Source organism: Mus caroli, unplaced genomic scaffold, assembly GCF_978045245.1.
Source record: "Mus caroli unplaced genomic scaffold, Mus_caroli_1 scaffold_9, whole genome shotgun sequence".
Lineage (NCBI taxonomy): Eukaryota > Metazoa > Chordata > Mammalia > Rodentia > Muridae > Mus > Mus caroli.
This window is the reverse complement of record NW_028227264.1, coordinates 2,022,737-2,036,892: the sequence shown is the minus strand read 5'-3', so window position 1 is coordinate 2,036,892 and position 14,156 is coordinate 2,022,737. Positions and strand designations below refer to the sequence as shown.

The 14,156-nt window shown below is 41.9% G+C and overlaps 1 protein-coding gene across 9 annotated transcripts in view; it reads right to left on the bottom strand.

The window, feature by feature from the left end:
* Positions 1-14,156, bottom strand: part of Esr1 (estrogen receptor 1) — a 387,455-nt gene that overhangs the window by 212,888 nt on the left and 160,411 nt on the right. For 8 of the 9 annotated variants that reach the window (XM_085842602.1, XM_085842605.1, XM_021173934.3 and 5 more), the window contains one exon: positions 5,172-5,288. In XM_085842602.1, coding sequence (XP_085698728.1) covers positions 5,172-5,288 — 117 coding nt within the window. The remainder of the gene's footprint in view (positions 1-5,171; positions 5,289-14,156) is intronic. The other variant, XM_085842606.1, reaches the window with a different exon arrangement.

Below are 14,156 nucleotides of genomic sequence, written 5' to 3'. Positions count from 1 at the left end.
TGTCTATCTAGGCCACACTTTGACCCTCTAAAGGAATTAGATATATTGACTTAGCAGACACGTCTCTCTTGCCAGTATCTCCTACCAATTGGAAAATATACTAAAAAGGCAGCAAGCAGGTGATAAAGTTCTTAGGTAAGGGATTTTTAACATGGAAGAGATGTAATCACTGACACTTCTGTAGGACTCTGAATTTGTAAAGTATTTTTATATGTTATGATTTGTGGTCTTCAAGAGAAACTGATTGAGTAGAAATTGTTTATGCAGTCTTACACCTGAGATCTGCATGACTTGTAAAAGTGACTTTTACAGAGTTGCCTACCAGTTCTGAGCAGGAGCCAGTGTTTGAATAGGGATTTCACATCCGAGGTTGCCACCTTTCTATTAACCAAGACTGGTAAGTGGGAAGCAATACATATTCTGGAAATCAAATGGCCCGAGTGAGCTGCTGGGTTGGATAAAATCGAGAAGCAACTATCTGGTACTCTGACTCCCATTCTGATGTCTTGTAATTTGGACCATCCATCTTCCAACACAGTCAAGCTTCAGCATGTCTTCTGAATTTCTACTGCATGCAGATGTTGTCTTTGTATTGTGAGGACATTGCTGGAAGGGTCTTATGCATAGTCCCTTTTTACCCACAATACCTTGTGTATAAAAACACATAATTATTCAAACAGATTGAGTCTGTTCATTCATTTACGCAAGAAGTTTTCTTAAACCCCTGCCATGTGTCTTGTTTTAGTGCTAAACAGGGCAAAGAAAGAACTCCAATCAGCCAGCCTGAAATTCATCAGCTATAGAAGAATACAGACACTTGGGGAGACATCTAGTACTAGAGAGTGCATCTCTCAGAAAGCTGTGCTGCGTTGTGCATATAAGAACCCAGAAATCTAACCCAGCATGGGCCAATGGGAAGGACCTTCCTAAATGACAAACATTAATAGATATCAGCAATCTTCAAGGGAAAGGGAGGATATGATGAAGAAGGAAGAATGACCAAGTCAGAGAGCTCAGCACATGTGCTAAGGTTAGGAAGTGTCGCACTTGCACAGGATAGATTTTATGTCCTATCGAACCACAGTGCTCTAAGCAAATCTAATCACAATGAGAATCTCCGGACTAAGACATGAAAATCGTCTCCTCATGTAGCTAAACTACACACTCTTAGTTCTTTAGAATAGATCTTTGATAAAATACTCTAAAAAACTCTAAAATACAATTAATTTTTTGCTACATATCTAGAGATGCAATATCCCAATTGGTGTCCAGCCTGCTTAAGAAACTGGACTATTGTGAACCTATTGGATAACCTTGCAAAGGTCTGTTCTATCGCAGCTGGTTTTACAACGATAAATTTAGTAGTTAGTTGGGATTACTTCCAGGTGTAAATTAAGTCTTTATACAGAGGAATGTTAAGAGAGCTTGATACATACGGTGTCATGAGGTCATATGTGGTATTCTGTTCAATAAATGATACCACTTTACAAAAGTCAATTTATACAGGTCTTTATAAATGACTTTATAAATACATACAGGAATTTATAAAATGAGATGTTTTCATAGACTGTGGTTTTATGGTAAAACATATCTCAAAGTATATGCATATTAATAAAAACAGGAAGACACACATTCTCAGTGCATGTGGACAGACCCTGGTCATTGATGGGGAACCCTAAAAAGACACTACTTAATGTTGAATCATGTGCCTGCAGAATTCATATTTTGAAACCCCAACCCCCAGGACCTTAGAATGTATCTGGCATAAAAAAAAAAAAAACAGGGCATTTGAAGAGCTAATTAGACTTAAACAAGTTCATAACGATAAGGCCCTAATCCAGTATAACTGATGTCCTTACAAAAAGAGGAAGAGAGTGTGTGGGCGGAGGGAGGGTCATGTGAGGACAGGGGGAGGTGGCAGGGTGCAAGCCAAGGAAAGAGGCACCAGGAGAAACCACAGCTGCTAAACAGACCACAGGCTTCTAGCCTCCGGTACCAGGACAAGACTGGTTTATATAGTTTCGCCAACAGATCTGTGGTATTTTCTTATAGCCAGGCTGTAAAGTGGTGAATTTTACCCCCAAAAGGAAGATTCATGTATTGAACCTTAAGCATCCAAAATGATACTCGGAACAGGTACTTTAAGGGGATAATTAAGATTAAATGAAGCCAGAACTGGAGAGATGGTGAGTTGAAGATTAAGAACACTTACTGCCCTTCCAGAGGAACCCGGATCAATTCCCAAATCCCAAATGGAGGCTCACAACCATCTGCAGCTCCAGTTCCAGGTGATCTGATACCTGTTTCTGACCATGGGTACCAGGCATGCAATTGGTGAAGAGACATATACTCAGTCAAAGTACTCACACATGTTTACTAGATTTAAATTTTAAAACTGTTTTTTAAAAGATTATGTGAAACCAGAAGGGGTAGGCACATAACTGCAGGAACTGTTGTCTTTCTAAGAAAGAGAGAGATGAATGTATAGACAGAGAAAAATGCTATATAAAGATACCTTAGGTCTGAAGAGAAACCAAATTTTTTAACATGTGAACCAGAAACCAAATTTTCTAGCATGTGAACCTTAGACATTCAGCTTCCAGTAACATGAGAAAATTAATTTGGTCATTTAAACCTCCCAGGGGGTAGCATTTTGTAGAACATTAATGCAGACACTCACTCTGTTGTCACTCATACACACACACACACACACACACACACACACACACACACACACACGTGTGCCGACACAGGCTGGCTTAACATATCTTCCGACATCTATCTGCATTCCTACTTGAAAACAGAAGTCTTACATTGTGCCTTTGTAAATTGAAATGTTTCATTAGGCCAAAATCAAGGGCACCATATGTATATTTATATAGCCAGGATGGCTCTGTCTGAATATTACTTAGGAACAAAAATAATAGAATAGTTTTTCAGAAGGTGGGGTCAACATATGGGTGCCGTCACATTTTTCAAAATGCTCTACACATTTACAAAGCCATTCTTGCATCTTTCAGAGAGAATGATCCCTGCTTAAGTTACCTGCAGTTAGCAAAGAAGAAACTTGGACCCACTGTCCTCATCCTGTTCCTGCCTGAACTTTTCTTCATGCATCTGCTACATTCCTGTCACTTGTCAAATCACCGTAGAAGCTTTTTGTGAGTTTAATTAAGCCTGACTAATTTTCCAGTACAAAGAAAGATGAAGAAGTCCTTAAATATTGAATCCATTTATGACTCAAGGTGTCATTTTTAATATGATTGTTCAATTCTTAGAATTAATTACCCCGTGAATTCAAGCTGATCTTTAAGACAAATCGTCATACCTCACACAAAGCCTAAGTTCAACACTTCAACTCTTCTCTAAGAGACCATTCCAAGGGCTGCATCCAAATTCTAGCCATGAAACAAAATCATCTTTCATGGGAAGCCATGTCATAGTCAACTCCACCTTCCTTCATCTTGAGCTCTGTTCCTGGTTTTCCTTCTCCCTCTTTGTCCTGGTACTAATCCGTTAAAGCTTAGCTTTCCTGTGTGCTGGGGACACAGCTAAGTGGGAGCAAAGCTCCTGTGGACAGCCTTAGCTGTGGACAGCCTGAGGACCTGAGTGTGATCCTCAGAACACACATGAAAATGGCTGAGTGTGGATTTGAGCACTTGTAATCCTAAAGTGATGGCTAAGACTGACTATCAACCTGATAGGGTCTAGAAGGACCAAGGAGACAAATCCTTTGTGCATGTCCTAGAGGGAGTTTCTACACTGGCTTAATTGAGATAGAAAGTCTCACCCAAACTCTGGGGTAACACCATTCCATGGGATAAGGTCCTAGACTTCATAAAAGGAAAGAAACAAAGCGGTTGTGACTACTCACACACAGTTCTCTGCCTCCTGACTGTGGCTGCATTGTGGTCAGACACCTCTAGCTTCTGATGCCCTCCCTTTCCTGCTGTGATAGAATCTACCCTCCAAGGGCAAGGTGAAAAATCAACCTTTTTCCCTAAAGTGGCTTTTGTCAGTCTATTTTGCCACCACAGTGAGACAAAGTATTAATGATAACACCCAACAATGTTGAGATGGAGACAGGCAGAAGCCAGGCTTTACTGTAGTGTAGCCCAGTTGAGAGGATTAAGGCCAATGAGAGATGCTGTCTTGGAAATAAATCATGGGTGATATTGGAGCAACAACATTTAAGGTTGTTCTCTGACTTCCACATATGTCCATGCCCTCATTACAAGCTTTATTGGCTTCTAGAAGCTTCCCCTCCAGCTTCCTTTTCCATCAGTGTCACCGTGGAGACGTCTGAATGCAGCTAGGACTTGACGTCCATTGTGCGGGTTCCTATTCATTCTCTCTCACTACAGGGAAGGTACCCAAGACAAAATTTGGGGTTCCACAGGTCAGATTTCCATCCCAAGGACTCAAGAGAACCGTGTAGATAACCACATCTAGGATTATTTAACAATCCACCAAGAAATTTCTACTCTAAATTCCCATGCACAAAAATCCTGGGAGACTGAATACACAAGGAGCCAAGGGGAGTGCATGCCTGTGCACCCGCCCACCAGCAACCACAAGATAAAGAAGTGTGGCAAATCCTGGGTGCTTGGAGATTTGTTGGGTGTCAGCAGCCCAGCAACCACTTCCAGCATGCCATGAAACACAGGGATTACTGAGGATGGAGCCCACTTGTCTTCTTCAGTGCCTTTTGATGGGAATGCTGATTTCCTCCATCGAATGCACTGATAAAGGAGACATGGCAGCTGTTTTGTCCTCTGATGCGGAAGTCTCAACTGAGGAAAGTTTATCACTTGATCTCATCTATGTAGCATTAACTGTATCAATAGCAACTGCAACACCTTCCCTGAGGGAGACATGGCATAGTCCTCCTTCGACCACGTGCCTTTGCTGTAAAATGCAATCTTTACCTTGGAAATATAAAACACTAAATAGTATGTTAGAATTCTTGGGTTTAGTTGCTTCAACTTAAAAAGAAAATGCTATGTATCACGAACACCGCCCTCCCCCCAATAAAAACCCAAGAGTAGTTAAAATTGGAGAGAGATTTACTAAGCCTCTACTTGATACCTAAGAGCCAGCCTTGGGCTACTTCAGCTAGGCAACCCAGCATCCACAGCACAGCCATCCCCAGCTCAGGGAGCTGTACTCACCACCTTTCATCATGCCCACTTCGTAACACTTGCGCAGCCGGCAGGCCTGGCAACTCTTCCTCCGGTTCTTGTCAATGGTGCATTGGTTTGTAGCTGGACACATGTAGTCATTGTGTCCTAATGGAAGTAAGAGGATCAAATTAGTATCATTTCAGGAAATATAAGAGGTCAGGCTCTTACCCTTAATTAAGGCCTCACACTATTGCTTTGGTGGTTGTTTGGTCAAAGCCTCTCCCCATCACATGACCTGAGCTGCACAGCCCACAGTGTGTTTTGTTTTGTGGTGCAGGAGATGGAGGCTTGGGATTCTCATGTGCTAGATAAGTGCCCTGCCGCTGGACAGCACCCCCACTCTGCAGGGAAATGCTATAGGACATATTCCCAAGTCAGGGGGAGCCTCTGTGGGCTTTGCTTTGCTTTGCTTTTTCATTTGGTTTGGTCTGAGTTTTATGGGATTTCTCATGTTACTCACACACACACACACACAAACAAACCTATAAGAACTGTTGTAAATCAAACCTTTCAGAATTCTGAAGAGAAAAAGGAGGGCTCTTCAACTAATTACATATTCAGATTCAGATAAAGTGCAGAATATCTAAATTCAAGTCAGAGAAGTAGGCGGGGTGGAAGTTAGTCTGTCTACTGCTAGCTAGGGGCTGCTGGTCATTCCCTAAGGTTCATTTTCCTCCTGACTATACTAGAAAACATTATCACTACACACACACACACACACACACACACACATGTACGCATACGCACATACATGTATATAAAACTTTATAATTGTTGCACCACTGCTCTAAGACTTCAGAAATGAGTCAATGTATGTCAAGGGATTGGTCCTGTCCTCTAATTATGAATCCTCTCTCCTCTCTCGTCTGTTGGTTGTCTTCACCAAATGATTCTCATTGGCCTTGGACACCGGCAAGCCTCCATGTTAACGTCCACAGTATGTCAATGGCCTTTATACCCTTCTGGACTCCTCTGAGATGTCCACACTCGGTTTCCTTCCCTTACCTCTCCTGAGTGGCTCAACACAACCCTGGGTTTTACAGTTAGTTACCTCTCTCTAGCTGCTCCCATATGAAGTATGTGTGATGCCAAACATTTCACAGGGGAAATCTTCAGTTTGGACTATAGACAAAGGGAATGGCATGTTTTCCATTCTCAAAACAAAGCGAAAACCTATTGCATGTACTACTTGAAATACATTCTACAGGCCTCTACCCCCTGTTCATAAGGGGCAAGATGCAAGACAGTGAAATGTTTGAACACAGGACTATTTGTTTCTTTGCAGCATAAGAATAAGCCCCAACTAGAACATGTTGGGGTAGGAATTTTAAAAGAAATGCAAGGCTCTATTTTAGATGTATTTTATAAAAGCCACCATGTAAACGAACATTTTCTCTTACATAAGAGAGACTGGTAAAGCCAGTAAGCTTGACTATGAATTTGAAACTGGTCAGAAACCTCAAACTGCCTGAAAAATCCAAGCACAGAGTGGCATTATGTAGTCCAGCCTGGCCTTGAACTCGCAGAGATCTGCCTGCAGTAAAGGCTTGTACCACTCTGCCAAAGCACAATAGCCATTTTTAAATTGTCTTTATTAATAGGGAAGAGTTGCTGAGGAAGGCACAAGACCGGAAACAAGGCTGATTTGGGTTTAAAGTTAGCAAACTCCAGGAAAATGGTTCATTATTCTGATACCCTAAGGAAATCCTTAGTGGTTTGCCTCTTCTGGTGTTTACAGAGAACATATCGATATATTTTAGCTCAAAAAAACTAAGTACACATTTAAGACTCAGAAAAAAATTAATAACTACTTAAACCAAATACTATGTTGACTCACTCTCTCTCCGATAGACAGGTATTTTTCAAGCCAGAAGGGGAGAAAGAATTGCCATGAGTCAGATAACAACTGGAGGCCTCTCCTGTTTGGATTGGCTACCCACTGGAGATGTCTATCTTCATGAAACCAGGTGAAATCTTGAACTAACATGCCTAATCCATAAAAGTGCATCGGATCTGTGTAACTGACTCCATCCTTTAGCAAAAACGAGAGCAGAGGCACTGGATTATGGCCACAATGCAGGGCTTCTCTGACAACACTCAAAAGAAGTTGAAATGACTAATCAATAAACTGACTAAAAGAAAGATTCTACTAAGTACATGTTTGCTATCGTCAGTCAAAACAAATCCTCCCTAAGCAAACACCAGCAATGAGTACTTTTAAGTCTTCAACTGATATTAGATAAAAAGCAACAGAGCTGTCATTTCCCTTAATAAGTCTGTAACTGCCCAATGTTAAAGCAAGTGTTTCCTCAGCTCCTTTGCAAGCCTTATTTGATCTTCTGAAAATAATATATGAGAAAACTGTACTGAAGTAGAATTGATTTTTGAGAACCAATTCAATTATCTGAGTGAAACATCCAATAATTTCAACACAGAGACGAGAAACCACGGCCTTGTGATAACACTGGAGGGAGTATAAAAGGATCCAGCCAAGATGCAATAACCAAGGGGAGGGGTGAGAAGCTAGACACTGTTTTCTTCCCCATGAAGAATAAGAAGCTTGGCCTGAGAACGACATCAGTGGCCTAGCAGTTGCCAGCTTATATAAGACCTTGGGCTCCATTATTATCATGAGCAAAAAAAAAAGGAAATACAAACTCTCCAGAGGATAAGGCTTGGTCGTGCGAAGTGTAGGGAACCCTCCGGAGGGTAAGGCTTGGTCGTGCGAAGTGTAGGGTCAGGCCACATATGAGGCCTACAAGCCAGAATGAACCTGGCTCCTGAGAAACACACGGATCCTGCCACACAAGGACTTTTCCTTCAGGACTTTCCTTTTCTTGACTTTTCCTTCTCTCTATTCTCTATTATAGCAACTGTTTTGTTTTTTCTCATTATCACTCAGAAAGCCAAGATTTGTTTTGTTATAAAAAATAAACAATGATTCCTATCCAGACACCCAGAAGGAAGATAAACACAGACCTAATTAAAGCAAGCAGTAGCCTGAGAGAAATCGAATACTGTGGACTTATCTTTTTTGACACTTTTCCCCCTCAAGGCATTTTGGCAGCTACCTCAGACCAGATCTCGTTTTGGGGCTTCAGGCCTATCTATGCACCCACATCCTTCAAACTGACTGCACTGCGGTTTGAACCTCAAATGTCTCCCACCAGCTCATGGCACTGTTTCCAAGGTGGAGTCCGGCAGGGGAAAGTAGGCCACTGCGGGGTGGGTCTTTGAAAGTCACACCCTAACGGGCCCTGTCTCACTCTGCTTCCCAGTCAGACACCAGGCCCTGCCTCAGACTCATGCCACCACAGATGGAAGCTTTCTGCCATGGTGCCTTCTTGCAACAACAGACTAAAGTCCTTCAAACCCATGGGCCAAATAATCATTCCTTCCTGTATTAGTCAGGGTTCTCTAGAGTCACAGAACTTATGGATAGTCTCTATATAGTAAAAGAATTTATTGATGACTTACAGTCGGCAGCCCAATTCCCAACAATGGTTCAGTCGCAGCTGTGAATGGAAGTCCAAGGATCTAGCAGTTACTCAGTCTCACACGGCAAGCAGGCGAAGGAGCAAGAGCTAGACTCCCTTCTTCCAATATCCTTATATTGTCTCCAGCAGAAGGTGTAGCCCAGATTAAAGGTGTGTTCCACCACACCTTTAATCCCAGATGAAAGGTGTAGCCCAGATTAAATCTCCTTAAACTCGGAGATTTAATCTTCTGGAATCCATAGCCACTATGGCTCAAGATCTCCATACCAAGATCCAGATAAGGATCTCCAAGCCTCCAGATAAGGGTCACTGGTGAGCCTTCCAATTCTGGATTGTAGTTCATTCCAAATATAGTCAAGTTGACAACCAGGAATAGCCACTACACTTCCTAAGCTACTTCTGTTGGGTAGTTTGTTACAGCAAGGCACAGTAACTAATACAGTAAGCATCTTCACTCACCGGCTATCTGTCTCCTGTCAACAACGCAACATGAAGCCACACACACAGAATCACAGTAGGTCACCTCCTTCACTGGACCCTCCCACCACACCGCTACCATATAGGCTCACCCACACAGACACCAAGAGAGGAGATCAAATCAACTATTTGATTATTTTTCAAAGCAAAGGCACCTGTTTCAAAAAATAAATACAAATGTGTGTGAAAGCGACTGAGAGAGAGAGTGGGGTATGTGTGTGTACATGTGTGCATGTGTATATGTGTGCATGTGTGTATATGTATATCTGTGTATGTTTATGCCTATACACGTGTGCCCACATGTGTGTATATGTGTAGATATATGTGTATGCAAAAGACAGAGATAGATGTGGAGTGCCTTCTTTCATTACTCTTTTACTCCATTACTCACACTTTTTTATTTTAAAATTTTATTTGTTTAAGGTTTCATGTGTATAAGATGTTCCTTGATCGAAGACCCCCCCAACCCAGAATGCACATTATCCTCTCCCATCCTCCCCCTCCCATCAAATCCCCTCTTCTTTCCAGATCTTCCTATTTTATATCCTTTCATTGTGCATTTAGCTGAGGCCTCCTGCAAGCACGTGGCTGAGGGTGGCTTACTTCACCCGGTGCCATGTTCCTGGGAGGAGCATGGCTCAAGGCTACTGCTCAGTTTTGAAGTGCACCACTTGAGGAACTGGATCCTCTGCGACTCCACCTGGAAAACCAAGCTTACTTTGTATCCCATCATCACACCTCCATGCTGGCTTTTGCTTGTCTGAATCCACAGATGGGCTTAGGCTTGGCAGCCAATGAGCCACACCTGGATCATCATCCCACCATATCTGCCACATCGTGGCTCAGTGAGTATACACATAGAGGGATCAAGCAAAGACACTAAAGCTCTGGCTAGTCCTCCACTAACCTGTCTGTGAAGCCCAGGTGTCAGGAGGGGACAGGTTGGGCCTTTTAAGGGAAATAGGCACAGTGTTGTTCACTTGTTACTGTACTAAAATGCCATGATCAGAAGCAACTTATAGAAGAAAGAGTTTATTTGGACTTACAATTACAGCGTGGGGTGAGGAGGAGGGAGCGAAGGGATAAGAGAAGGGAAAAAGGAATGGGGGATGGAGAAGAGGAAAGGGAGAAAGGGGGAGATGGAGAAGAGAAAGGGGAAGGGGAGGAGGGGGAGAGAAGGGAAGAGAAGGTGAGGAAGAGGGAGGGGAAGAGGGAGGAAGGAGAAAAGAGGAGAGGGGGAGGAAGAGAGGGAGGAGAAAGGGAAGGAGAGGGGAAGGGAGGGGCAGGAAGAATAGGAGAAAGGGGGAGGGGAAGGAAGGAGGGGAAAAGGAGAGGAAGGGGGAGAGAGAAAGGAAGACAGAGGAGGGAGGAGGGAAGAAGGAGAAGAGGGAGGAAGGAGAACCTTTCACAAAGCTCATTTGATCATTCGCTCCATGAAAACCAGCTTCTTCCATTCTGAGCATGATGTTCCAAGTGCTATATAACACATGGATTGCTTGATTCAATCCCCTGTCGACTTTATGAAAAGGGAATTATATTAATCCACATTTTACTGTTGTAGGATTGTGTAAAGGTTTTAAAGTGGCTCAGAGCCACCCAGCAAAACAGATGGATTTTGAATCAAGGTCTCCCTCCCATTAGAGATTGAACTGACCCATCCCTGCAACCTTCATACACTGAAGGCTCAACTTGTCCAACAAGCTCTTTGTTCAAAAACAGCATCTGTTTCCCTGCTGGCAATTATGGTAGGGTTCTCAGCAACTATCTGACCAATGAGGGTTCTGAGATCAAGGATGCTTGTGCATTAGAAAGAATAACAGGGAACTAACATAGCCAAGCTGATGTCACTCACTGCCTGTACTTTGAAAATATGCAAGATGTATCAAAACAAACTTATATTGGACATTGGGATAAGAAAAAAATGACATTATTTGGATGAGAGCCACAGGCCAAATATCTGCAATATGATTTACATAGAATCATGGATACTACCCTGCCTTACGTCCTGAAGAAAATGGGGCAATTCCTGAGTGTACTCCAGCCCATTGAGTGGAGTTTCATTCTAGGAGTTTCACACACATCAATCACTAGTACCAAAGGAAGAAAATGCTATGAGAGAGGCCAGGCAAAACTGAGAACCAGGCTCAAACAGTGCTGCTGGGACCACCAACAGGAGGAAAGGAAGACTGTCAAGGAATTTAACAAGGTGGGAAGAATTCAAAAGATTTTTAAGTGAATGTAGGAGTGTGGGAATGACTGACATAAAAAAAATGAAGGATTAGAAGAAGTATTCATAATTATGCCCTAGAAAAATTTATATCAAAATAGCTATTAATCATCTTTAAGTAGTAAAGCACAAAAAGCTAAAAGAATGTGAAGGTCTAAACCAATTAGCACATATCTGGGGCTAAAGAGGAGGAGGTAGGAAGGAGGAAGTGAAAGGTCCTGCTTTGCTCTAGGATGCCTTAAAAATTGCCTTTACTGTTAATCAGGAGGAGGATCTGGTTTCTGAGGGAGGGCAGACAGAGGGGGTGTAGAACAATTCTAAACATGTCGGGAGGGTTCAGTAAGACATCAACCAGCTGTCAAGCAGATAGTTGTCAATGAAATAATAAAACCAAGACAATGAAATTGGAGGCAAAATACTTAGTAATTCTCCTTTCAGGTGCACACTCAGTGAGTAGAGGAGTTGGAGGCTGAGGGATTGCCAAGATCGGGTTGGCCTGTGGGCATGTCTGGGGGTGAGGGATTGTTAATTGATATGAGATCCCAGCCCACTGTGGGCAGCACCATTCCCTGGGCTAAAATGTCCTGAGAAAGCTAGCTAAGCATAAGCCTTTCAGCAAGTCAGCAAGCAGCATTTCTCCCTGGTTTCTGCTTCGAATTACTGCTTGAGTCCCTGCCCTGCCATCTCTCACTGATGCAGCCCATCAGACAAAATAAATCCTTTACTGCCCTTAGTTGCTTTTGATCAGTGTTTTATCACAGCGACTGAGATAAACCTAAAACAATGCCCTAGGCTCTATCATACTTATACATACACACACATATACATATGATTGAAAGCAGGAATACAAACAGATATGTGTATGTCCACAGACAAAGCAACGTTACTCATAATAGCCAAAAGTCAGAGAAAACGCAGGGTCTACTGACTTAAATAAATACACAAAAGGTGGTATATAAATATAACAGAATTCACATTATGCTTTTAAAAATATTGAAATTCTAATGTATACGATGGCATGGTTGGATCTGGAAAACATAATGCTAAGTGAGAGAAGTCAGACACAAACGATAAAAATGACTCTGTGTACATGAAGTGCCTAAAGTAGTCCCACTCACAGAGACACACCATGGGGAAAGAGTAGGGCTTTTAAGCTCCTCAGGGAAGTGAGGGAGTTATTGGTTAAAAGGCACAGTTTCAATCTGCTCATACAACTTTTGCTCATACAACATAAATGAACCTAAATCTACCTTCAGTAGCTGAACTACTACACTTTTGGTGTGTATGGTTTTTGTAAAACAAACTTGGAGCTGTCCTAAGTATCAATGTGAGAAAGCAGAAAGATGAATCAAGGTTGGATTGATTGATCCTATTCTGATTCGGTTCTATGTGACAATCTCTGTGGCCAAGGACTGACTAACTAGCAGCATAAGCCATGGGCTTCTCATAAACTAGCAATGTGCTTGGTGGGTTCAGCTCTGTGTCTCATCTCAGTATCACAAACAATGAGCTGGGTTGCTCCAATTACAGAGTCATAACTTGAGACGCCAGGGATCTGACTAACTTGATCAAGGTCTCTTGGCTGGTAGATGGTAGACCCATCATTAAAATGCAGATCTGTCTCATTCGTGGGTCTTTGGGTTTTTCTTTTCTTTCTTTTTTTTTTTTTTTTAGAATACTGCCATGATTGGCTAAGAAGAAAGAACTCAATATTAACTCAGAACATTTAAGCATTAAATTATGCTTATAATAATCATGCGACAGCTAAATAAATCACTTTATCTTTGAAAAGCCTTTCAGAATCAGCAGTGCAATCCTCTCCAGACAAATTCTGAGCTCCGCCGTTCCCACCAAACAGGAAAGATGAACCACACGAAAGATTACATTTATTTGTGCATCAGGACATGTATTTTTTTTTTAATTCTAGAAAATCCTCTTCAACATATTCTGTCACAAGCTCCAGATGGAAAGAAAAACTAGAAAGCAATTTTTTGAGGAAATTAAACAAAAACTTTAAGCCCTTTGAAAGAATAACTGCAGTCGTGTGTTTGTAAATAAATTTCCACTCAGATATTAAAATGAATACTTTCTGATTCACAGCCAGTGCAATGAGCCAAACCGAATGAAATAAAATTTGGCTGCCTCAGTGCACACATTCCTAAAAGTCCAGTGAGGACATTCAGTGGGCCCTGATTTGAACTATTTCACAACCACATCTGTATGTAGCAGCATGCACCCAAAAAAGGGAGAAAAAAAAAAGAAAGAAAAAGAAAAAGAAATCCAGGATGCTTAATCATGCATCTCAAATTCTATTTTCACATGAGTTATTTCTAATTAATTTTATCAGAAGCAACACCCACCTATAAATTGCATTTTGCTTTTATTTTTTAAGTGAACCAGAAAGTATTACTAATATCCAATTATATTCCCCAAAGATGTTTTGAAAGAAGGAATTCTAGGAAAGAAAACAGCCCTGGAAAGTTTCCTTTTCCTCATAAAAAATGAAGTCAGAAGAACTTCTCTCTGTCCTTATAAGACCCCAATTGACTGAACATACTGACGTGATACCTTTGGGTCCGGTCTCTATAGCCCATCTGCTAAGCCACAGTTGTTTCAAGCACCTGGCACAGAATCAAGCCAACAGCTGCGACAAAGCATGATGGGATCAGTGACCACCACCTCACCACAGTACCCTGGAGACAATGAGTCGCTTTCAACAATGCCTCTCCTAGCTCCACACACAAGGAAATGCTGGTGTGCGGTCCAGAATAG